Source organism: Linepithema humile, chromosome 6, assembly GCF_040581485.1.
Source record: "Linepithema humile isolate Giens D197 chromosome 6, Lhum_UNIL_v1.0, whole genome shotgun sequence".
Lineage (NCBI taxonomy): Eukaryota > Metazoa > Arthropoda > Insecta > Hymenoptera > Formicidae > Linepithema > Linepithema humile.
This window is the reverse complement of record NC_090133.1, coordinates 13,349,169-13,376,041: the sequence shown is the minus strand read 5'-3', so window position 1 is coordinate 13,376,041 and position 26,873 is coordinate 13,349,169. Positions and strand designations below refer to the sequence as shown.

The 26,873-nt window shown below is 33.0% G+C and overlaps 1 protein-coding gene and 1 long non-coding RNA gene across 3 annotated transcripts in view; one reads left to right on the top strand and one right to left on the bottom strand.

Moving 5' to 3' along the window:
* The window catches only part of Not10 (CCR4-NOT transcription complex subunit 10), a 41,599-nt gene extending 14,726 nt beyond the window's left edge, over positions 1 to 26,873 (top strand). The window contains exons 8-13 of one of the 2 annotated variants that reach the window (XM_012359660.2): positions 12,365 to 12,564; positions 14,484 to 14,775; positions 14,859 to 15,206; positions 24,353 to 24,462; positions 26,185 to 26,263; positions 26,395 to 26,873. In XM_012359660.2, the coding sequence (XP_012215083.1) occupies positions 12,365 to 12,564; positions 14,484 to 14,775; positions 14,859 to 15,206; positions 24,353 to 24,462; positions 26,185 to 26,263; positions 26,395 to 26,450 (1,085 nt within the window). In that variant the 3' untranslated portion in view covers positions 26,451 to 26,873. The other variant, XM_067358009.1, reaches the window with a different exon arrangement.
* Positions 1,012 to 2,671, bottom strand: LOC137000675 (uncharacterized). The gene is made up of 2 exons (XR_010890947.1): positions 1,544 to 2,671; positions 1,012 to 1,451 (listed from the first exon to the last, which is right to left on the bottom strand). It is a non-coding gene; the product is annotated as an uncharacterized lncRNA (long non-coding RNA).

The window sequence follows — 26,873 nt, the reverse complement described above, 5'->3', positions numbered from 1 at the left end:
GGTTGAAATACTTGTTGGAGGTGTTTGACAAATAAGTTAGCTTTTTCTTGATCGCTCCTCACCTATCTACCGGCATCTGCACGTAGAGGCGGAACATGATTTGTTAGACGTTGAAACTTTTTGGTGTATAGTATTGTATAGTGTATAGTAAATCATTAGTAGCCGCAGTATGAGATAGATTTATTAGATAGATCGGCGCAAAGTTTCTTCTTTATAGTTCCTTATTATAAGTTTATGTTCTTATGAGCAAATTGAATTCTTGTTTAACTAATGAAAATTTAGATTGTTGCCATATTCGCCTGAGTTTACGTCTTTTCTCTATTTTTTTCCTAATAATCATGGGATATGTATTTAGCAGCTTAATTTGTTTCGTTGTTGAAGGAATAGCTTTTTAGGCAGCTGAGTGGATAATACTGTTGAGAAGTTCAACTCCTTCTTCAATATTCTTTTCAATTTTGAATGGTATTTTGAGATTGATGTTATTATTTACACCTTGTTGAAAAATGATCAGAGGACAAATTCAAGCATGATTCAATTTTGTTATAATTATCCGGGATGCCTTTAGTTATGGAGAAATTCAACAGATCTGACGTTTTGTTTCTATCAGTGGGCCAGTAGTTTGCCAGTGGAATGGCATTGGAGACTATTATTCTGTATTGAGTTTATTGTTTGCCTCTTGGTAACAAGCCTAGATCTCTAATATTGATGTTTAGCATTTCAGTCTCTTCTGGAAACAAATTTAGGTCCTAAACTTAAGAAATATTCATTAAACTGCCTAGTACTGATTGTGTGCCTTGGTGGATAGTAAGTGGCTAAGATTGCAATAGAGCCATTAGTTCTCTCTGCTACTATTGTAGTTGCCTGTAAATATTTTTTATCAAAGTTTTTGTATGAATAATGTTTAATTATATTTTTAATTAGCTATCCCACCATGAGTGTTTCCTGAAGGATGATTAGTAAAATAACATGCATAGCTTTTTAATTTAAAATAATTTTTGTTAGTGAATCTGATTTCAGATATTAGCATATCTATTTTATTAGATTTGATGAAAAATTCTAAGTCTTGTCTTTTATCTAACAAGCCGTTGGTGTTCTATTGGGAAATTTGACTGAATTTATTTTTGATGTTGTAAGATATTGCTGATTAGTTGAATCATTCGATCAATTATTTTATTCATGAACTTTTCCATTAATGTTTTGAATTTGTTGAAAGTTTTTTCTAATACTTGCGTTATATCTGTGATTTTATGTGTTGGTTACTTATACATATATATAATAATGTTGTATTTTATCTTTTTTTTTAATTTTTCCAACTCTTCTAATTTTTTGATTTTTTTTTCAAATTTTTTGCTTCCGCTGCATCTGTTAAATCATCCATGTCAACATCTTGTAGAAGTTCATCTTCTAATAGTTCTTTGTCAGAATTTTTATTGAGACCGAGCTTTGCCATTCTAAAAAATATTTAAAAAATATTAAAAGAATTTAAAGACGAGGATTAAGAGCCAAAACAGGATGACAGTAGTTTATTGTAATATTTACTTACTTTTTTTGAATTTCTCTGTTTTCTTTTATTAGTCCTCCTTTGGGTTTTAAGTTTGTGCCTTGAGTTTCCATATTGATATAAACAATGATGCAATATTATATTTTTCTATGACAACCGATCGATATAAACAAAATCGTTTACGCGAATTTGACGATAAACAAACCGATCGATAACCATCACGATGACAACGAAAAGAGGCTTCAAAGCTAAATAACATGCCTCTTTTATGGTAGGATTGAGATATTAATTAAAAAGGATTGACGAATAATCGCGTTGCGCGTGGCTAGACTATTGTGTATTACTCCTGCTCTCGCCATGTATTGTTATTTTTCGTTGCCGTGCGATCCTCATCGCTGTCACATCTACAGCCCATGATCTAGCGCGACGCGCGATTATTCAATATTTTTAAATTAATATCTTAATTATTATTGCGAAAATTGCAAAACAGTAAAAGACTTTTTATTCAGTTTACCGCACTCTACGCGCACATGAGCGTTGGCATGAACATTATGAAACACCCTGCATATACTGCTTTTAGTACGATGATATCAGCGTTTTGTTTCACTGCTTGTCTGTTTTATTCTTTTTGGGAGGAGGAGTGTTTGCTTGTTCGTTAATTTCTATATTTTTTATGGGCATTCTCTTGTTTGTTTTCGGAATGATTTGGTTTCTATACTCTTTATATTTGGTACAGCCTTTATAACTCGCTGGGTGATTTCCTTGACAATTTACGCATGTGGCTGTTGTGTCTAAAGTTTTTGTGCAGGATGAGATTAGATGATCTTTGACATATTTGATGCATCTGTGTGGCCTGCTACAAAAGTTTTTTATGTGTCAACTAGTATCTTTTACGTTGTATCACGTTTTTCTTCTTTTGTAATTGCTCAATGGTGATGATTGTATTATTTTAACCTTGTGTTAAAGATATCTTTGTTGTTAGGTTAAGTTTAGTTTCCAGATCTACATAGAATAAAGAGAATGACTCCTCTGTGCTTCTATGTAACACAGAGATGGGAATTAGTTGCAACTTTCGGCTCGATTTTCTGATTGACGCCTACTATTCCTATCTTGTTGCATTTGTGATATGGACATTCCTGAAGCTGAATATCGCGCACCTTAGTTACGTGCGTTATTAGCGCGTTTGACGACTCGTTGCTAGCATGCGAGCGGCAAGGAGGGGGCAGGAGGCGTCAATCAGAAAATCGAGCCGAAAGTTACAACTACCCGAGTAGAAAATGAAATACGGCCCTAGTATGGGCCTGTTAGCTTTTGCCTTATTGCCTCATCAGGCTCTATTAAGGCAGCCTGATAAGGCGCCTGATCCAAAATGTAACGATACGTTCTATATGGCCCTGATCAGGCATTTATAAGGCCCCAATAAGGGCCTGTGAAGGAAAAGGAGAAGAAGGTTAAAGAATTGATTTTTAGACTTTTTTTATTTACATAATATATTTATTTATATAATATATAAAATGTGTGTAAGTTTCAAAATCACAAACAAGTATTATTGACACACATATGATAAAAAAAAATATATTAAATATAATATATATAACATATATTAACTGTATAATATTATATATAAGCGGCAATATACGTTAACAAAAATAATCAAAGAAAATTAACGAAAAAAACATAATATTTAAATAAAAAAATATAAAGTTCTTACTTTTGGAACATATTGCTTTGTCCAATTTATTAAAAGTATTTATATTTATTAAAAGTATATTTAAAAAATATTTAAAAAATTTTAAATATATCTAATTTTATATTAAAAATATAAAAATAATCCAAAATAAAAATATAAAAATAATTTAGCAACAATTACTAACTGAAAAAAAAAATTATTGAAATTTAAATATAATAAAAAATAAAATAAAAATTTGGACAATAAAATATGATAAAAAGCTGCTAAGACATCTAGTTGTCTTTATCTGATGAAGTATCCTCCGTGTTTTTTGTTGTACTGCCTTTTTTGGCTCTAAATAGCCGATGGCCCTCCCAATCTTTTGCGCTATTAATTACCGCGGCCACGCTTTTGCAAATACATTTCTCAGTGACTGGCGAAGCTTGTGAATGGTTATTTTTGTATTCAGCAACTATAATATCTGGAAATAAATTTAAATATATATCAGTCATCGTTGATGACAAAATGACATCTTTTTGATAATACTAACATAACATATATCATTAACCAGGCCCCTCACAAATTTAATAATTCAATATAAATAAAACAATTAAAAAAGAATGTAGAATTCAAAGCATGAAACGTGGATATTATTTCGTAAAAGTCTTTTTTTTATTTTTTAATCATTTCGGTCAATACATAACTATATCCTCAGTACATATAATCTGAATAAATTGATTAAAATATATAATTGAAAAATCCTTTTTCATAGGGCCTTTTAATTATATGTTAATTTTAAATATAAAAATTGAAATTGAAGATTAAAGATTAAAATTTGACTAATCAGGACGAAGAACTTTTACATAGCACAGTCTAACAGTATATTTTCGATTATTAAAAATTACCTTTATAGCAATAAATATGATAATATAAAAGATTATCTACCAGTATTAAAACGAGCTTTTATAAGATATAACACATAAGTGCCATCTTTAACACACGTAGAATGAAAAAAGCTGAAAAATAAAGATATATATATATATATATTAACTTACCCAACGCTGCTGTCAATTTCATTTATATTTTCTTCATTAGCACTTCCACTTATACAGGGTGTCCGATAATTGCTGAATCACCTCTCGGGTGCAGGTAGAGCGGGTTAAACCGAGTAGAAAAGTCCTCTATCGTTTTGCGATTTTTGCAATAATTAATGAGAAATTAATTAAAGAAGATCGGCCAATTTGCGCGAGTCGAAGCGCGCGGCAAGAAGAGACAGCCCGTTGTTACGTGGTCGCTAGGATGCAAGGATCTAGCGTTACACACCGCTCGTATGTGCCGTTGTCATTCATAGAGCGCTCCTCCCAACGATTTATCGCGCGCCTAGTAACCAAATAACAGTGGGCTGTATCACCACGGGTCTCTTCTCGCCGCGCTCTTAAACTCGCGCGAATTGGCCGATATTTTTAAATTAATTTCTCATTAATTATTGCGAAAATCGCAAAATGATAGAGGACTTTTCTATTCGGTTTAAACCGCTCTACCTACACCCGAGAGGTGATTCAGCAATTATTGGATACCCTGTATAAGGCATCTGACAGTTCTCTTGACTTTTATCAGAGCTTTTATTTGTATCAAAATTTTCCATCGATAAACAGCGTTTTTTTACTAATCGTAGATGTCGATGGTTTTGATATTGAATAATTTGTATCTAAAATCAATTTTTGTATGAATAATCCTTTAAATGATCTTTGCGGTTAACTTAAATTGTTTAAAATTGTTTCTCAAATTAAACTATTATAATTTACATTCAGATCCAATAAAACGGATTCAAAATATTCGAATATATGTTTCTAGATTTGAGAACAAGTTTACAGCTTCAGAACATTTATAAAAAAAACAGTAACTTTATCTACAAATAATAATATAGTATATGTACGTATCTTGTTTCCGAATTGCACGAAATCTTTTAACACGCATTCGTGTTAATTTCCGATTTCTTTCTGTATGATCCATTCTGTATGATTATTACTTTATTTCAAACACAATATACACGATACGCACTACACAATATTGTAACGTAACTGTAAATTAAACTGTTTATTAAACTCTTGATGTCAACTAGCTTAACCATCATATAATGGTTAGGTTAGGTTAGGTTCATAAAATAGTCATGCGCACATTCGATAAAGAATTTTAGAGAAAACCTGATCAGGCCAATGTTAGAATTGCCTGAATTTGGCGCTAATAGAGCAGCCATTATCCGGCGTTGACAAAGCCGGATCAGGCTTTCCACAATAAGGCATACCGGAAAATTACCTGATAGCGCCCGGAATAAAATTCAGGCAAACCGTAACCATTTTCTACTCGGGTAATTTCCATCTCTGATGTAACATATTAGTTATGTTTCTATTCTCGTGGCCGAGATTCTCTATTTCTGATAAAATCCTTGATAAGTTGATAAAGTCCTTGCTTTCTGAATTATGTATTTCTTTTATTACAATTTGGTAAGCTCTTTCATGCTCGAGTCTATATGTATGTATGTATAATGACTTATGTTTTTATTGACAAAGTTCTTTCTAATTACTTTATGCGTGTCTATGTCAATGGGAGGGGGGGGGGGGATGATTTTGATGATGTGTCTGGATGCTAGTCATTTGATATTTATTATCTTCTCCTAAAAGTAAGTTTAAATACGATGTTAGTTTAACTGTTTATAACTCCAGTGACAAATATTGAGGGTGTACTTCCGAATGTCCCCTATTCCCGATCGACTGAAATTTTACACATAAATACTATTCGATGTGAGGAATAAAGTACGCGTGATCCCAACTTCGGCTTTAAAAAAAAAAAATTTTTTTTTAAATTTTTTTTAATTGTTTTTTAAACATTTTGATAAATATTAATGTAACAAAAAAATGTTTTAAATCAAAGTTGTAGCTCTTGAAAAAATACATCATTTGTGTCCTATGCATTTTTTGCGTAGAACCTATATTTTTCGAAAACAATGAAATAATGGGAAAGATACCCCCCTCCCCCAACCACCACGCATACACTTTACAACGCGAAGCGAGGTTCAACATGAGCTTACAACTTTTTACGCAAAGCGAGATTCAATCCAAACTCTATGTGTATAGTTTTTTTTATGGTGGAGCCAAAATTTTCTATTATCTTATTTTTTTCGAAAAATATTGGTTCTATACAAAAAATGTATAGGACACAAATGATGTATTTTTTCAAGAACTACAACTTTTATTTGAAACATTTTTTTGTTACATTAATATTTATCAAAATAATGTTTAAAAAAAAAAATTAAAAAAAATTTTTTTTTTTTATTTTTCAAAAGCCGAAGTTGGGACCACGCACACTTTATTTTTCACATCGAATAGTATTTATGTGTAAAATTTCAGGTCGATCAGAAATAGGGGACATTCGGAAGTATATCCAATATTGATTCTGATTTTAGTGATCTTGTGGGTTTAACAATGTTTATCATTGTCTCATCGTCATTGTCAAGGATTTCGAAACGATTTGAAGTTGAAATGGCGTAGTGCGTGGTTTTAGTCTTGATGCGTCTTGAGTTCTTGAACTTGTAAGGACTTACTTTGTCTCTTTTTCTTTTAGATTGAGGTATCTTGTCTTTTTGTCACATTATTGGTGTAGATGTACTAGTTTCTTTGTAGTTATGAGAATTAACGTTCATATTATTGCAAGTAGATGATGAAAGTACGCTTACAAGGGAACGTTCACAAGTGCCCCCCCCCCCCCGATTTGATTCTCCTTGAAATATGTTGTAAAACATACAATTTGAAGAGACACATATTTTTTTATAGCGGCCCTATCTCAAATTTAAGGGGTGAAACACCCCTTTGAAAAAAAAACGGTTTTTTTCTTTGTGTGTAACTATCGCCAAAACCGTAGGAGATATAAAAAAATGTTTCAAATAGAAGTTGTAGGGCTTGTAATGGGCTATATAACTGTGTAGTTGGATTTTCAAAAAATGTTATTTTTTTAAATTTACCCCCACCCCTTGTTATTATTTTTTCGAATTTCAAAATTTTTGTAATGACAAAAGTTGTAGCATTTTTTACGCTGAATTCAACCATATATGATTTTATTATGTTCCGAAATCGCATCTTTCAAAAATGAGTCATCAAGTATCACATTATATGTGTCGCGCTGCATGACGCATCGTTTATACCGCACTTGTGTTGTGCAATAGTCGCAAAATAAATATAAAAATGACATACAATATGTTATCACATATTTGAGGAAAAAAAGTTTACTAAAATTGTTGCTAAAACATCCCTTCCACATTACATACTTATAGATAATCACTGCATTTCGTGCGCAGCGCGTTGTTATATGCAAGTTAGCTATACATGTGTATATAAAATGTGAATATTATTTAATCATAAATTAAGAAAAACGAGTATAAATATATTATTAATTTGAAAACATCACGTTTGAGAGACGTGATTTTACACGAAAGATTAGATTATGTAATCATAAGTTAATAATAAACAAGTGTGAATGGAAGCTATAAATGCGTACAAAAGGCCTACGTTCATAGTCTGTGAAACGAACTTGGTAAAATCGTATCTGCAACTGTTTTTCTTTTCTTAAATTTAATTTTCGGGAAAAGAATTATTAATTAAAACGATTATCAATCCACTCAACGTTGCTAGATTTTTACTAACATCAATAACTACTATGTATCTTATGGAAACGCCAGTAAATAAAGCCGAAATAGAATTAAAAGAAAATATTCAGAAGTTAATATTGGAGAATATTCATCAATTCAACGGATTAGAAGTGACAGAAGAAACATCACTTGATTATGAAAAACCTGATAAATTGCATACTTTTGAAATTATTGAAGAAAATGAGGAAGCATGGAATGAAGATAATTCAAATTCTCACAATTGGCAATGCCATGATAACGACAATTTTGATATTTCTTACAAAAGGCGAGCTGTTGAATATTGGCGGCAGTCGGACAAAGAAAATCGTCCTTTCAAGTCAGTACAACACACATTTAAAAGAATTTCATCTGTACGTCAATTGAGGCGATGGGAAGAACAGTTAGAGCACGGTGGAAATCGTCTTGGAAAATTATCTTATATTTCCAAAGCTACTCATGATAAATTTAATGTAGCTGTGCAGACAGGACTAATAGATTTTCGGATATTGTTCTATTATTGAATTATGATATAAATTTACATCAGCAAAATAATATTATAAAATTGCAATCTTTAATACACAATCAGTTATCATTTCCTTGATATTAAAATTTATTTAAATATTCATGGTTTAAAAGTGGATATACGAATGAAAGACCAGAAACATTTAAAAATCCAGTAGAATTTAGTTTTGAACAAACATCAAGCACATGTGACATTGAAGATTGCAATGGTATAGCTGTAATACAATGTTCTTGGTGCGGAAAATCATTATGTTTAAAACATTTTTTTATAGAGTATTATTATTGTAACATCTATAACGGGTGTGACTAAATTTAATATATATAGCTTTAATAACAATTTTAGTAAACTTTTTTTCCTCAAATATGTGATAACATATTGTATGTCATTTTTATATTTATTTTGCGACTATTGCACAACACAAGTGCGGTATAAACGATGCGTCATGCAGCGCGACACATATAATGTGATACTTGATGACTCATTTTTGAAAGATGCGATTTCGGAACATAATAAAATCATATATGGTTGAATTCAGCGTAAAAAATGCTACAACTTTTGTCATTACAAAAATTTTGAAATTCGAAAAAATAATAACAAGGGGTGGGGGTAAATTTAAAAAAATAACATTTTTTGAAAATCCAACTACACAGTTATATAGCCCATTACAAGCCCTACAACTTCTATTTGAAACATTTTTTTATATCTCCTACGGTTTTGGCGATAGTTACACACAAAGAAAAAAACCGTTTTTTTTTCAAAGGGGTGTTTCACCCCTTAAATTTGAGATAGGGCCGCTATAAAAAAATACGTGTCTCCTCAAATTGTATGTTTTACAACATATTTCAAGGAGAATCAAATCGGGGGGGGGGAACACTTGTGAACGTTTCCTTGTTAGTGAATTACTTTTGTTTCTTGACACTATGTTGTTCAAAAATGGTCCGTCATGAAGTGTTAATTGGATAAGGGGTTTCTTAATTAGTTGTTGCTTTTTATTTTGAATCCCACGAGTTGGGTCGAAATATGAGGTCACTTGCAGGGCATCGCCTATTTCTAGAAGAAGACATTGAATCGATGACGTTCGTCAGATGCGTCAAAGTTGGCCGCTAGCGACTGGATAACTCTTCAGCCATACATTTCGTCGGCCCAGAGCTTGAGATTGGGAGATTTTTTGTAGGGGTTTTTTTTCTCGCAGGTTAGTTAGTGAAGCTAGAACCCCTTTTTCAATGAAACGTGTGGAAAAATTACGATGTGGAGTTATCCTTTCGGATTACGCACTAGATTTTTTTGTAAGAGTTGTCTCTCTTAGCCAGTTTTTCCCGTTTAAAGCGTCGGAAAATTAACTTGCGCTCTCCATCTTCTGCTTCATCTATTGCGGCCAATCAATGATGATGGACTGCAGCATTGTTCGGAGAGGACGACCTGGGACGTTATCCCGGGTGGAGAACGTAGGACTTATTGGCTCAACTTTCTTGAAGCTGATTGTTATGTCAACTAGTTAAAGCTTATTGATACCCTGGCAGAAGCGGTACTGCTAATCCTTAGTCAGCTTTCCCTCCAATAGATAAAATGACGATAGATGAAGAGTTTTCTTTGTTTATTTCGGAGAGCATATCTAATTGGGATCCTCAAACATGGTAAATTTCATGCAGGGTTTGACGGGTTTATCACCTAGAAAAATTATAACAATTAACGGTGGATAACATTTATCACATGTTTATATGCTATGCTATTTCAGTTTGTTATGTTATTTCGAATAGAGATGGTGATATCTTGTGATAGTAATAGAATAAAACAAATATATATTCGAGAAAGTCATTACATAAATGATACTGAAGAGAAAGGAAAGTGGAAGCACCTTAACATGAAAAAATGTTTTAAAAAAATCATTAACCAGTTGAGTGGTAGACTTTTCCGAAAGATTTGTGCCAAAAGTGATAAGAGCCAAAAGTTAAAATTTCGAAAAACGGTGAAACATGGGTTCAAAGTTTTTGAAAAAGCAACTTTTCGGAATGGGTGTGGATCCCCCCCCCTCCCCCCACACGCCCTGGGGGCGGGGGGCAGAATAGGGATGGAAAATGTTAAATGGCACTATGGGTCGAGTAGGGATCATTTGAAAGAGCGTTTCAAGACAAGAACAATGATTTTTGAAAATGTTTACTACGACTTTCCAGTCAAAAGTGGAGGTCGATCAAAAAAGGAGTATGGACTTCCGAAAAGCTATCTCCGATTTGGCTTATATTCAGCCTAAATACTTATTTTATCTAGTAAATAATATTCCCAAATGGATTTTTGGCGCAAATACCCCCTCCGTCCCCCAGCCCCCCCTCAAAGATTCAAAAATAAAACTGTTTTTGTTAATTATTTCAGAAAGTATTTATTGTACGAAAAAAGTTGTCAAACAAAAAATGAAGCTCATAAAAAGCTCTACAAATAAGGCCTTATACATATTTTACCTAACTCTAATATTTTAGTCGTTTTCACAATTAACAGTCGCCATATTGGATCCGCCATTTTGAATTTTGCAATTTTGACAACAGATTCAAATTTAGCAGCCCAAAAAAAACCTTAGGATATCAAGTTTTATGCAGATCTGTTGAAAATTAGTGGAGTTATTTAGAAATGTACATATATGATACATTACCACGTTTGGCACTTTTTTTTTGTACATATATGATACATTACCACTCAACTGGTTAAATTCATTCTTTAAATTTTTAAAAAATTTAATTTGTTTGAAAGTCCTACCTGCAACAAATACTACTACTACCACTACTACCACTACTACCACTACTACCACTACTACCACTACTACCACTACTACCACTACTACCACTACTACCACTACTACCACTACTACCACTACTACCACTACTACCACTACTACCACTACTACCACTACTACCACTACTACCACTACTACCACTACTACCACTACTACCACTACTACCACTACTACCACTACTACCACTACTACCACTACTACCACTACTACCACTACTACCACTACTACCACTACTACCACTACTACCACTACTACCACTACTACCACTACTACCACTACTACCACTACTACCACTACTACCACTACTACCACTACTACCACTACTACCACTACTACCACTACTACCACTACTACCACTACTACCACTACTACCACTACTACCACTACTACCACTACTACCACTACTACCACTACTACCACTACTACCACTACTACCACTACTACCACTACTACCACTACTACCACTACTACCACTACTACCACTACTACCACTACTACCACTACTACCACTACTACCACTACTACCACTACTACCACTACTACCACTACTACCACTACTACCACTACTACCACTACTACCACTACTACCACTACTACCACTACTACCACTACTACCACTACTACCACTACTACCACTACTACCACTACTACCACTACTACCACTACTACCACTACTACCACTACTACCACTACTACCACTACTACCACTACTACCACTACTACCACTACTACCACTACTACCACTACTACCACTACTACCACTACTACCACTACTACCACTACTACCACTACTACCACTACTACCACTACTACCACTACTACCACTACTACCACTACTACCACTACTACCACTACTACCACTACTACCACTACTACCACTACTACCACTACTACCACTACTACCACTACTACCACTACTACCACTACTACCACTACTACCACTACTACCACTACTACCACTACTACCACTACTACCACTACTACCACTACTACCACTACTACCACTACTACTAATTTATTTAAATAAATAAGTCGTAGCTTTGTGAAATGCTAAATTATCTTTTTTATTTTTATTTTAAAATTAAACTTTGGACAATTGAGATAGCCGCTTAATTGAACCAAAATATACAGTCCCGATGTGTCTTAATTAGCCGGAATCGACTGTATTAGTATGTCGTAAACATATTGATTTAATTACATTTTTACAGATCCTTTATCTTCTCAACCATTATACACACTTGGTGGCAATAAACATTACGAATTAATGTATAGTTTGGGCGTATCGTTCCTTCACGCTGGTCAAGCATCAAAAGCTTTTGATTGCTTCACAGAAGCAGCACAAAGATTGCACAACAATCCTAAACTCTGGCTCAGAATGGCAGAATGTTGTATTTATAGTCACAAAAGTGTAAGTTATATTGTAATATTTCTAATTTATATATATGTAAATAGAAAATTTTCTATTTATATTTGTAGTACAAAAGCGCTATGATATATTTTCCAAAGAAAATGATAGGAATTTGTCGTGAAACTTAAACATCTCTGAATATCATAATTTTGGGAAATAATATATGCCAAAAATAATTTATTTCTTTGTATTATATTTAAATATAAATTAGATATAAAATATTTAAAATTTACAAATTTTTCTCTATTAAAATATTAAAATCTTTACCATGTGGTTGTCTTTATTATCTTTACATATTGAAGAATATTGAGACATATAGAATATTGAGACATATTTCATATTTTATACATTACATGGATAAAAGAAATTAGATATTGAATAATATAAAATTTTCAGCTTTTAAAATAACTTTGCACGACTTTAATTCTATGTTAAATTAAAATAATTTTTTATTTTATTAAATTAAAATAATTCTTTATTTTATTTTTATTATAAAACAGGAAATCTGGAGAATTTTAACCCTTTTTTACCTCTTTTATATGAAACTAGCAGGACCAAATCGGTAGAATTAAATAGGACCTATTGGAATATTTAATACTTATTTTGTATTAATTTGTACCATAAAACATAATTTTGTACCCCATGTCATTTAGAAGAAACTTGTGGTCCTGCTAACTTTACATGAAGCTAGCAGGATCACAAGAAAAAAAAGAAAAAAATACAAATAAAAGCAGATATGATTAGGACTGATTTTGTACTAATTTGTACTACTCAAGATAAATTAATATTTTAAATTTAATTAATATATTCATCTTCAGAAAAATTTACACCTCTCTCTTTTAACTAGCTCCAAGAGTAAAGTACTCTTTTCCCTTAGCAGAATCACACGATACTATTTTTGCTCGATGTTTGGTAATTTGTACCACTAAAATGAGAATTTGTATCCCTGCTCTTTTTCTCGAAACCATCTCTAACTGTGATGACCTCAAAAGCAAAGTACTCTCTTCTTTCAGCAGAATCGAACGACACTACCTTTGCTCGATGTGTGATAATTTGTACCATTAAAATATGAAATTTGAGATTTTATACTCTTGTCCTTCTTTTCGAAATTACCCTTAACTTTTGATGACTTCAAGAGTAGGTTTGCTCTTGAGGTCATCAACAGTTAGGGATGGTTTCGAGAAAAAGGGCAAGGGTACAAATTCTCAAACTTAATATTTTAGTGGTACAAATTACCAAGCATCGAACAAAAATAGTGTCATTTGATTCTGTTAAGGGAAAAGAGTACTTTACTCTTGGAGCTAATTAAGAGAGATATATAAATTGTTATGAAGATGATTATATTAATTAAGTTTAAAATATTAATTTATCTTGAGTGTTACAAATTAGTACAAAATCAGTTCTAATTATATCCGCTTTTATTTTTATTTTTTCATTTTTTTCTTTGCTTCATATAAAGTTAACAGGACCACGAGTTTCTTCTAAATGGCATGGTGTACAAAATTATGTTTTATGGTACAAATTAGTACAAAATGAGTATTAAATATTCCAATTGGTCCGATTTAATTCTGCCGATTTGGTTCTGCTAGCTTCAAAGAGGTTTCTTTTCCACTTCCGATCCTGTATTGTTTTGTATAACAATAAATAAACATATTACTCTTAATTAGTAAGAGATTATTTGAATTAAAAAGTATTATTTTTGGAAGTAAAGAATTATTGAAAATACATTTAATTTATTTTAGAATTTATATAATAAATGTCCAATTTTGCTTTCAAACTATATTTTCTAGATAACATAAATTAAAAAAAAAAGTGAACTGTGCACTACAGTCATACTATTTAATGAATTTGTATAACTATATCACATGTATGCTGTTAAGTAATAATAAAATTACACATTTATTATCTATTTTTTTCAGTCAAATGAAATCGACTTCAATATTCCAAAGCGACGCAAAGATTTGGTGCAAAAATTTATAGGTTCTGGTATGCATAGGAAGATTATACTAACCACATCTATCTCAAAGAATGTTAGTTATCATTCGGAAGGCCTGTCTTATGCAATCCCACAGCCAACATTAGAATTTGGATCTTTATGCCTAAAGAATGCATTATTTTTATTACCAAATAATAATGAACCAAATATGTCTGTGTCCACTACAACGAATTCACAGATATTGTCACTATCATTAACATCTAATCATAGTTTAGGTACAGATTTACAATATGATTATTGTGCAATATAATTTAATTTATGCCTTATACAATTATTTCATTTTATATAATTATTTTAGGTGTCCAGCATACAACGTTAACTTCTCAAGTTACTATGCTTGAATCTTTTAATTTGAAAATTAGTGTTTTGGCCGCTTGCGCGTACGTGTCATTATGTCTCGGAGATTATGTACTTGCTTTCGAATATGCAAAAATCCTACTAAGCTTTAAGAAATTACCTGGAGCATATAAAATGTTAGGCAATTTATATGCTGCTGAAAGTTTGATCTTTATGGATAAAATCAGTGAAGCTCTCGAACATCTTAAGCTAGAAAATCTTCAAGATTTAAATACATTTATGTTTATGTCAGAAGTTCAAGAAAAGGATAAAGAAAAAATGGAAGAAATTATGACGAAACCTATAAAAAGTATGTTTAAAAAATAATATTATTATTTTAACAATTAAATAGGAAATTTTTTCATAATTTCTCATAAAAAAATTAATTAAAAATATTTAAAAAAAATATAATTCTTTGTCTTCAAGAAAATTTATTTAAACATAAATATGCGTAAATTTTAGGTCACACCTCACCGATTTTGTCGCCATTTAGATATGTTGTAGGGGAAGTTGTTCTGACAATGAGTAATTCCCCGCAAAAATCAAGTGGAGGACGGCATTAGTTTAGGAGATATAACAAATTAAAGTTTCACAATTTTAATGCTCTTTTGATGTTATAAATTGATATTACGAACAGTGAAGTTTATATAGTATATATATGTCGTAGTTTGTGTACAAAGTAAGATATGTAAAGTTTTTGTTTATATTTTTTAAAGGATAATTACATGGTCCTAGATATTTTGTCAACAGTTCAGTTTTACCTATTTATCGCAGTTTATTAATAGCTTTCAGCATGCGACTACACGAATTTCTAAGTCTTGTTGAGGATAGCAATAAGTTATTAGCTTTTCTCGTTGATCAAAAAGTTATTTACGGACACATTAAATGTCCATGATGTGAAGCAGTTGTCGATTTAAATCGTGAGCGTAAGGTTCCTTACGCACTGTTGACTGAGTCGCACGGCGACTTGGTCGTCGGCGATCACTGAGTATATTAGAATTTATAAGCGCTTACGCACGTAGTTACCGCTGGTCGCAACTAGCCTTTGTTTCTAGTCTCTTGGCGACCAAGGGTGCGTTCGGGGAGCTCGCTACCGCGCTATCAACGCTAACGCTACTAGCTAGCTCCATTCATGGAGCCAAGATAGCGCTAGTAAATGCGAGCTCCGTGAACAGCAATAGCATAGCGTGGTAGCGTGTGTCTGCTAATAAAAATGGAACAAGATTGTAAAAAAGCAATATTAACAGCAGTAGCACTTATAATGCAAGAATTAATAGATTCATCGTCTGACAGTGATGATGCATCTATTCGTCAGTCTCGCAAACGCTAACGCTACCAACACACTACCTCGGAAGGAATAGCGTTGATAGCGCGCAGTTATGACGTAACACACTACCATTAATGACGTCATAATTGCGTTTGGTAGTACTACCAGTTAGCTCCACGAACAATCGATAGCGCTAAATAGCGCTAATAGCGTCTTCCCGAACGCACCCCAAATCGCTGGCGACTAAGTTGACAGTGCGTAAGGGGCTTGTGTTTTTTATGTGTCACACTGTGAAGTTGGACAACGCGGACACAACGAAAATGTGGTGTAATTTTACTCTCCACAATTTCAATTAACTGATTAGAATTAGGTTTGGGTTAGATTAGAGTTAGAATTTTTTGAGATGTAGGTGCAGAGGGCTCTGCCCCTCCCACGCCCATGCGTAAAAGTTGTAAACAAATTCTTTTAATCAAATAATAACAGATTATTTACTTCATTGTTCGTAATATCAGTTTATAATACCGAAAAAAGCATTAAAATTGTGAAACTTTAATTTGTAATATTTCTTAAACCAATGCCGTCCCTCATCAAGATCTATAGAGAGAAGGTTACCTCATTCGCAAAAAGGGACGAGCGGCAAGAGGAGCAATGATGATCTCATCGGCAAACAGAAGCTATAGGTCTGTTCTTTATAGCTGAACTGGTTGCACTAGTTCAGAGTTTATCTTTCTCCTTCCAATATGGAGGGAAAAAGATAAATTCTGAACTAGTGTAGCCAATTCAGCTATAAAGAACAGACCTTAGCTACTGTTCGCAGATGAGATCATCATGCTCCCCCCTTCCTTCATCTTCCCTCGCCAACAACCGGTTTTACTGAGGTAACCTTCTCCCTATAGATCTTGGTCCCTCATTTGATTTTTGCGGAGAATTACCTCAAAACAACCTCTTCTACAACATATCTAAATAGCGATAAGATCGGTGAGGTGTGACTTAAAATGTATATTTACCTTATTTATTAAAAAATTAATTTTTTTTAAATAAAAAATATTTTTCTGTTTTTAAATAATTTTTAGTATTTTAAGTAATTTATAGTAATTTAATTATTTTGTTCTTTACTATATTTAATACAAAACTATCAGAGATTATCAAATTTTACAATATAAAAAATATTTTTTCTATTTTACTATTTTATCTCTATTTTTCTATTTTATTTCTGATAGTTTTGATAGATAGAATCTCTGATAGAAAGAACAAAATTATCAAATTACTATAAATTATTAAATTTTTATAAAAATTTCAAATTTTATGATTAATTATACAAGGTATATCTAAAAGTTGGAACCAAATTCATACAGTGTGTTAATAAGATACAGTAGATGAAAAAATTGAAATAAACGTATGTCCAAGAATGTTTTATTAAAAAGTTATAAGCGTGTTCAAATATTCACGAGTAGAATTGTTCTCTATAACACATCAGACGAAATCGCTGACTCAAAAACAAATAACTTTCAGTTATTGTTTACATATTTTGATTTGTGTGTGACATTTAAGTTCTGTGACAGAAATCGAATTATCTTTGAAAATATCAATCAGAGATTGACAGAGTTTGAAACTTTCAAGGGAAACCATCACGTTGAAGAAATCAAATTATCAAAGTAAACAAGAAAAAAATTTTACAAATTGTAAAATTGTAGATGATCCGACTATTAGTGTTCGACGGGTAGTTGCCATTTTTGATCATTTTAAAATAAACATGGAGAGCATTAAAAAGAAATGGATTACTTCCATTTTATCTTCAAAAAGTTCAAGAATTACAGCCATATCACGAATCAAATTGAATTGCTTTTTGTCAATGGATACTACAAAAATGATTAATAAATCTGCAATTCTTTTGCACGATATTATTTACTGATGAGACATGACATGGAGTATTTAATTTTCATAATAGTCATATGATCACAAAGATGAAAATCCACATACTACACGAACTTTGTACCAATTTTCAACAAATGTGTGGGCAGGAATCATTGGCGAACAATTAATAGAACCGTACAGAATGTCAAGTAGACTGATAGGTGAATTTAGAATTTTTGGAAAATAATCTTCTCGTCTTAGAAGTTATCCCATTGGAAATGCATTTTAAATATTTTTACACGGTGCTTCGTCGCATTTTAGAAAGAATATGCGTGAATTTTTTAATTATCAATTCCCTAAGCATTGGATCGGTCGCAGTCAATCATTTGACCTGCAGGTCATTAGATTTAACGCCACTAGATTTTTTTATGGGGCCACAGCTGATTTATGATAAATTAATAGAAATAACGGAGCTTTGGGAATGTATTTAGAATGCATTTATCATAGTTTTTAACACGACAGAAATATTCGAAAGAGTTTGGCAATCATTAGTTCAATGAATAGAAGCCTGCATTCTTGCAGAAAGAAGAATGCGTGACACAGGATCTGTCGCATAGATCAAGACATGTAAATAGTAACTAAAAATTATTTGTTTTTGAGGCAGCAATTCTGTCTAATGAGTTATGAGAATAATTCTGCTTGTTAATCTTTGAATTTTTATAATTTTTTAATAAAGCATTTTCAGACATAAGTTTATACAAACCTTTAAGCATTTCCTATTGGACACCATTAATATACTGTATGAATTTGATCCCACCTCTCTCTTTAGGGACACTCTGTACTCACACATATTTTATCTTTTACATATTTTTAATTTTATTTATAAATTATTCTATAAATATAAATATATTAGGTTTTAAAAAATATTTAGGTATAATCTGATAATAGGTTTTTTATATTTGAATTAATTTAATTTAATTTTTCTTTATTTAGATTCAATTTTATTCTTTTACGTAAGATGTTACATCTTTTATTTGCATTTTGATTGCTACTATTTTAAGAATTCAATCTATAGGACAATCTATTTGAGGATTATTTAAACTTAAAAGAAAAAAAACAATATGATTAATACTTAAATTCTTAAAATTATTTTTTAATAGAAAAATTGTCAACAAATTTTTTGGTTTCTTTTATTAGTAATTATTTTATTCTTTGTTATACTATTTTTTAAATCATTTCCTAATAATTTAATCATATCTTAAAGGAAATGCTCACAAGTATTTTCTTCAGATTTTTATAGGCTTGGAGTATGTTGTGTAGAGCAGGCCTCGGAATTATTTCATCTTTTCAGCCGATTCTCTATACGCCTCCTTTCCTCTCTTCACCGCGCGCGCAGCAGCCGCTAGGGCCAGCGCCGCCGAGCGTTAGGAGCGGCGCTATCCGATTAATGTTAAAAAAAATTTATTAAAAATATTTTTTTCCTCAATAGCAATAATACCTCATGGGTGACGTGGAAATCTATTGAAATATTTTCACATAATAAATTTAAAAATAAAAAAAATATTTTTAATAAATTTTTTTAACTTTTAATGATCAAGGGAGAAGAACCCAACATTTATCGGATAGCGCCACTCCTAACGCTCGACGGCGCTGGCCCTAGCGGCTGCCGCGCGCGCGGTGAAGAGAGGAAAGGAGGCGTATACCACAAGAATCGGCTAAAAAGATAAAATAATTCCGAGGCCTGTTGTAGAGTAACTAAAAACAAAAGACACATCTATTTTATGTGCACATTCTTGCATGTTTAGGGGTCGAAACAACTTTTAGCTAGCACAATATATTTGATTCTGAGAAAATGCCATAAAAATTATAGAGGGTAGGGTAGGGATAGAGAAAACAGGTGATCCTTTTGCAGACTTTGTTGTTATCCAAAACGTGATACTCTTTTGTAACTCCCTGCTGATTTTTAAGGCTAAGCTCCAACTTGCAGTCCGGCTTTTTTAGTGAGGCTGATAAAGTTGCTTAATCTTACTTTGGTCAGATCCTCAAGTGTCAGAAACGCATTGCTTATGGATCTGTATCTACCACACTATGCCGGGCAATGGTAGAATGTGCACATTATCTTTCTTCTCGGTCGCATAGAGTTGGCAGTTTGTCTGGTCTCCCAGCTCAAATTTAAAGAGGTACTCGTGAGAGCCGTACGGCCTGTTAAGAGGCTTATTGCGGTTCTCAGTTTTTGCCTATCGCTAGTAATTTATTTGCTCTACTAGATGAGCAGGTACGTTCATTAACAGTTTCAATTGACAGTAAGTCTTGATAGTTTTTCATCTATGCAAGTGCTTTCGGCTCAGATATTCTTTGTTGGCTTGTTTGTCAAAAATTGTGGTGACCTCGACTGAGTGAGTCCGCTTGAGTTCCCAATTGGAGCAGCCTGTCGGTTTTTCGTTACCTGCCATACTTTGGTGTCCAGGCACCTAGATTAGGATTTTATTTGCCTCCAATTCTTGTAGTGCTTGCATGCAGTTTCCAACAGCAGATTCCATAGTGAGCTTTGCAAGCACTAATATGACTGCACTGCTATTTGAGCAGATGCATATAACTTTGTTTTTGATTTTCTCAGAGAGAAGAATTTTGGCACACTTTAAGATGGTCAGCACTTCGGCTTGAAAGACCGTGGCTAATCTTCCCATTAGAATGCTTTTCCTATGCTTCTGGACATTTTAGCCTGTATGCCGTAGTTTTGGCTATAAAGGCAAAATCAAGAAGTAGAAAGCTGAAGGTTATTTCTAACCATTTTCAATCCCTCAATTGGTGTAATCTTCATTGCAGCTCTAAGGTAGCTACCTTGTAGGCTTTTTAATAGGTTCTTAGATACTACTTTTTCCACTTTGGTCCACCAGACTACTAACGCATACATGAGTCTAAATAGTAACACCGCCTTATAAAGCCAAAGCAATTTTAAATTAAGTCTCCAAGTTTTGACCATCGTTCTTTTACATGCCTATAATGAAATGTGAATTTTTTTCTTTTTCTCCTCTAGACGCTACTTCCAGAGTAGTTTATTATTTAAGAGGATTTCCAGGTATTTCACAGTTGTGATTTTCTTTCCCCAGAATTTTAATAGCTCTATGCGATCTAATTTTTATTTCTTGGTGAAAATTGTTCTTCGACTTGATCGTCAGTCCTTTTGCCTCACACCAAGTTTGTACCAGGATGTCGACCATCAAATCCCTGAGAGTATGTACGAATCTATTTCTTACTACGATAGCTACACCATCCGCGTAGTCGTAGATGAGGGCTTTTACAGTTTGCAGTTTCTCTAAGAGTTCATTTACTACCAGGCATCAGAGCAGAGGAGAGAGGACTCCTCCTTGCAGACAGCCCCTTTTGAGCCGATTTTCTAGAGTGTTCTGAATGTTTCGATGCGTTATCGACAGTTTTCTGTCTATAAGCATGCTTTGGGTTCAATCCACAAGAGCTTCTAGAATCCTGTGTCTGATCATTGCTTCTTTGATAACCAAGTTAGAAGTGCTATCGAAGGCACACTCTATGTTGAGGAACATTCCTAGGGCATAGCCTTTGACGACTAACTTCTTTTCCACCCTGCCCACAAAGTAGGGTAGGGCAGTATCAGTTGATCTACTTTTCTTGTATGTATATTGAGAGATGACCATTGAGCGCCCGGATAGTGGCCTTATTTTTATAAATCTTTTAACTAGCCTCTCCAAGGTCTTTAAAAGAAATGCGGTCAGACTGATACGTCTGAAATGCTTGGTCACTACATGGCCATTCCTGTTAGGCCTAAAGTTGAAGGCTTTAAGAATCCTCAAAGTTTTGTCACTAATGAGGACAGAAAAGTGTGTACTCTTGGTTCTGTTTTCACTGCAACCGTCAGCGGATAAACTTTTATTTTGCCTGGCAAATAGTTTGATTGCTTCCTCTGCAGACGGCTTTGGCTCATCTATGTGCACTATGACTCGATGACATTCGGACAGTTTATCAAATTCTGGCATACGCAGTCGGATATCTTCGACAATTGTCGTTTCCTGCGTCTGATTTTGAGTCATTCGTAGGAGTACTTGTCGAAGCAGTTAATAATAACTACTCCGTCCTTCTCTGAGGTGCCCTTGAAAGTAAGGACTTTTGCATCCTTCCCTGAGATGAGGATGCGCCTCATAAGGTTTCTCTTTTACAAGAGTGTTGTCCAATTTTCTATCAAGGTAGGCATTATGGCCATTCTGATGACATCAGAAATTGCATGGACAAACATAAGATTTTGGGTTGCTTCAGGGCAACTCTTAGCTTTTTGCCTAATTGTTTACTCGAGAGGCTGGGTGTGCTGAGATCTGATCCGAAGTGCTTTTTGGTCCTAGCAGTTCCTTGCTTCCCCGCTCCAGGAATGCTAAAAGAAATGACGCTTAAGTTTGGAGTTAGGTTTATCAGCTGTTCTTTCCTCCATCAGCATTTGTTTTTAAAGCGGCGCTTTACAGCTGTATCTTATCCGGATCTTTTTGGTCTGTGATTGAGTTTTATTCAGCCCCGCCTTATTTGATGTTTTGTTAGTGGTGTTCATTTTTGTTCCACGAGTCACCGCGATATCACTCGGACAGAGCCGCAAGTGCTCGGGGCTTGGTTTTTTTTACTCCTGGAGATTACTCAAGATACAACACTCCTTGCGCCACGCAGCCCTCAACATGCTCACACCTTGGCTTAGGAAACTCCTCTTTGTGGGTCATGTCCAGTAGCACTCCTGTGAGGGGATAATCCTGCTTGCGATTGTGCGATCACATGAGCGCCCACCTTTAGAGCGATCAGTGGGCTTCGTATGGTCAAGGTCAGTGATGCAAGATCGAGTATCCTGCATCAAGCACCACATGAGGGGAAGAGCCCCCACCATGGCGGCACCACACAAGCGAGCATCGTTGACGTCACGCGTCCGTGTGCGCTCACCGTTCCAATAGCGTATGAGTCGTACGCTGTTGGAACGGCGAGCGCACACGGACGCGTGACGTCAGCGATGCTCGCTTGTGTGGTGCCGCCATGGTGGGGGCTCTTCCCCTCATGTGGTGCTTGATGCAGGATGCTCGATCTTGCATTACTGGTCAAGGTTTTGTCTCGTTGGTTTGGTTTAGCTCGTGAAGCATCAGACCAATTTTCAGTCGGTTAAGTGATGTCTCACACTAATTCTAACCATGAGACATCAGATCATGCACCTCGAGGTTTTTCGTGTGATGCACACCTGCCGTCAAGGTAGAAAGAAAAGGGAGATTAAAATTATAAGATATATAAAAAAATGTTTTTGATAAAAGTTTTATAATATTTATTATAATTATTTTTTACATTATAATGCTTTTTATAATCATGCATTAGATTCTCCAAATGTCATGTTGTTAATATATCTTTACCTATTGTTATTATTTTTACAAAGTTTAAAACTTTTATAAGAACATAAAGTGAATAATTTTTTGTGCTGATATTAATATATTAATATTAATGTTTTTCAAAATTGCATTTTTGGAAAACAAATCGTAAATGCCATACTGTACATACGTCGCGCTCCATCGTGTTTCTGTTGCACTTATATTGCACAATTTGACAAGCATTTGTTTTGCATCTTTTCTGCATATCTTTGATTATAAAGTAATAACTAATTGTAAGATAAATATATACAAGTACGTAGATATATGATAAATTAAGAATAACGCATTTGACGATGTTAATTTTATTCCAATATTATCGATAGATAATAATTTTCGATATATAGATAATTATGCATTATAGGGGTAGCAGCTCCAATAATCTTGACCTTGACATAGGTCCAGGTCACAACTTTGAATAATCACCAAAAGGTTTTAGATGGCGCTCGTTTATTAAGGAAGTATTCTGCTTTGAAACGTCGTATTATAAGTGATTTTTAGGAATTTTTTTGAAGAAATCATGAAAAAATGTAGAATTTAAAAATTTTAAAAACATATTTATCGATAATTCAACAACAATGTGATGACAATGAAAAGTGGTAATTAAAAAATATGATCTATTTGAAGAATCTATATATACGAATATATATAAAAAGCATTAAATATTATAAAACTTTTATCTAAAACATTTTTTATACATATATCTTACAATTGTGACGGTATTTTCTCAAAATAAAATATATCGTATTAACTTGTAAGAATGATTTCAATCTTCAAAATACGAGACCGTATAAAACAATATATATTTTTTGTTTGTAGCTATTTTACAATATATTCGAAGTCCATCAAAATCACGGAAAGAGATTTGCGTTTATTTTTTTCTTGTTGAAACTATATTTTCTGTTACACTTTTACTTGTAGCATGGTATCCTACAACAGTTTCTACAGGCATAGCTGTAGTACGTTATAACTTGGCCGTGGCTTTTGCCATACGAGGTGAACTAGACAAATCTGGAGAAACCTTGAAGCAAGTGAGTATATTTATCAAGATTACTATTACTTAGAAAAATATAAATATAACATAAAATTATATCATAATAATATATAAAACATAATTAAAGCACAATTGTTTTTATTTTTTGAGGATCTTAATTTAATATACTTGAATTATTACATTTTTTAAAAATAATTATTGCACGCACGTTATTGTTCCAAGAACACTATTGTAATAGTATAATATTTCAACTTTTATTCATAACGTATATATTTTTCAAAGAATTTGTTTGTCAGAAGATATTAACAAAAGGGTACTATTAAAAGCAGAATAGCGTATTCTCGAAATAAAATCATAAAGTCTTTTACTATTTTTTTTTTCTGACGAATAGTTATCATTAGCTCAATAGTACTAACTCAACTTTCATTTAATGTTCAGCATATCTGTTTATCTTATTGTTATTTACAATAGTTTTCAATTTGTAAATTCAAATAGCCCCCCATATCTCTATAACCACAGAAATTTAGACACATTTATATAAATTTTTTGGGGAAAGGTCCCAGTTGCGCACAAAATAAATCGGACACAGCAGGTTGAATGAATCGGACATCGTGCCAATCGGACACAATAAGAAACGGACGGAAAGTGGCAAACCCGTGCAGAACCGTGTAATTATAGATTTGTATTGTAGATTAGTTTTGTATCTGAACTATTTTTTTACGCGTGGGCACGAGATGTGTTCGATTGTAACTACCGTGTGTCCGTTTCCTATTATGTCCAATTCCAACCACCGTGTGTCCGTTTCATATTGTATCCGATTTATTCTGTGCACAATTGGGACTCACTCACTTTTTTTACTTGTGTTGACTGATACTATCATCTTCCAAAACACTGTCCCTTCCCTTCCTCCAATCACCCTATACATTGATTAGTAAAATAGTTTTTGTTGATTTTGTACTTAAAAAAATTGCATTTTATTTGTGGGATATACAGGGTGTCCCAGACCTACCGTCAAACCTCTTGAGGGTAGATTCCTGATGTTATTCTGAGACGAAAGTTCCTCTTGCAAAATGTCGTGGGAGTCCTAGTTTTCGAGTTATAACAGGTTAAAGTTCACCAATAGATGTGTTGAATTTTCGCGCGCTCAGGGACGTCACACATCAAAGAATTCCGTGTATTGTATAACGATTGATCGAGCGCGTTTCTCGTGATTATTCATTATTCACTATTCACTGTTTTACAGTATTCCACAGAAAAGGTGGAGTAAGATCCGGAGATCTCTGGATAAATATAATAAATAATTAATATTAATAAATAATATTAATAAATAATTACTAATTAATAAAAATAAATAAGTTAAAATTAATAAAAAATAATTTAATTTTTTAATAAAAATGTAAATTTTATTTTATTTTATTTTATTTATTTTTTTTAAAAAACATCGTATCTTATATCGATTGCTCCGTATCGACCGGCGAGATCTTATGTACGAGTTCGGTACAACGGGCAAACAGGGACACGCAACGTATAATGAGACTATCAAGTGTTTACTATCGTTTCATGACGCATTGCACCGTCCCTACCTGTCCATTGTATCGGACTCGTAAGTAGCAAACTATTTTCAATTAGAACTCGAAAACTAAGCTTCAGACAAAATTTTGTAAAAGGAAAAATCGTCTCAGAATTTGCTCAAGAATATGGCATTGCAAGGACATCAGGTTATTTTGAATCACCCTGTATATATGTTTTTAAATTTCAGATATGGATGTCAAAGGAACCGGATTGTGATATACCTATACAAGTGATAATGTTGGCTTTGTACATAGAATTACAATTAGGTAATATTTGTTTTGTTAAAATTAGTATAAAAAATATTACTTTTTTTTAAATAAAAAAATATATAACAGATACTTCTATTATCGAATATCATGAAAAACTACGAAATATATTGTTCTTTTTCTAATTCCAGGTCATACAGAGATTTCAAAATCTATAATAAAACAGCATTGTCCACAATATCGTTAATAATTGAGGTATATGTTGATTATAAAAATTCATAAATAATTATACTCTTCTGTTTATGTGTGCACGTGTAGTCAATTTCAATTTTGATATGTGATTAATTAATATAATTAAACAATGTTAAAGAGCTACTTTTGAGATTGAGACCTTAAATTTATCTGTTTTAATCTCCATATTTACTCCAACAAAATAAACAAACTCATATCCTTGTATATTTGCTTTTTTGCTCTAATGTAAGCACATTTTAGTGGGTATTATTCACGGTATTATCTTGTCAAGAAAGAGCAGGTGTGCAAGTTTATCAAATATTAACTAGAGATTTGTTTCCGAAATTAATGATTATTGTACAGAAATGTTTTAAATAAAAATACATTCACAAGGGGAACTCCAGACATCTGAGTTTCCGATTTTGTCCAATTTTATAAA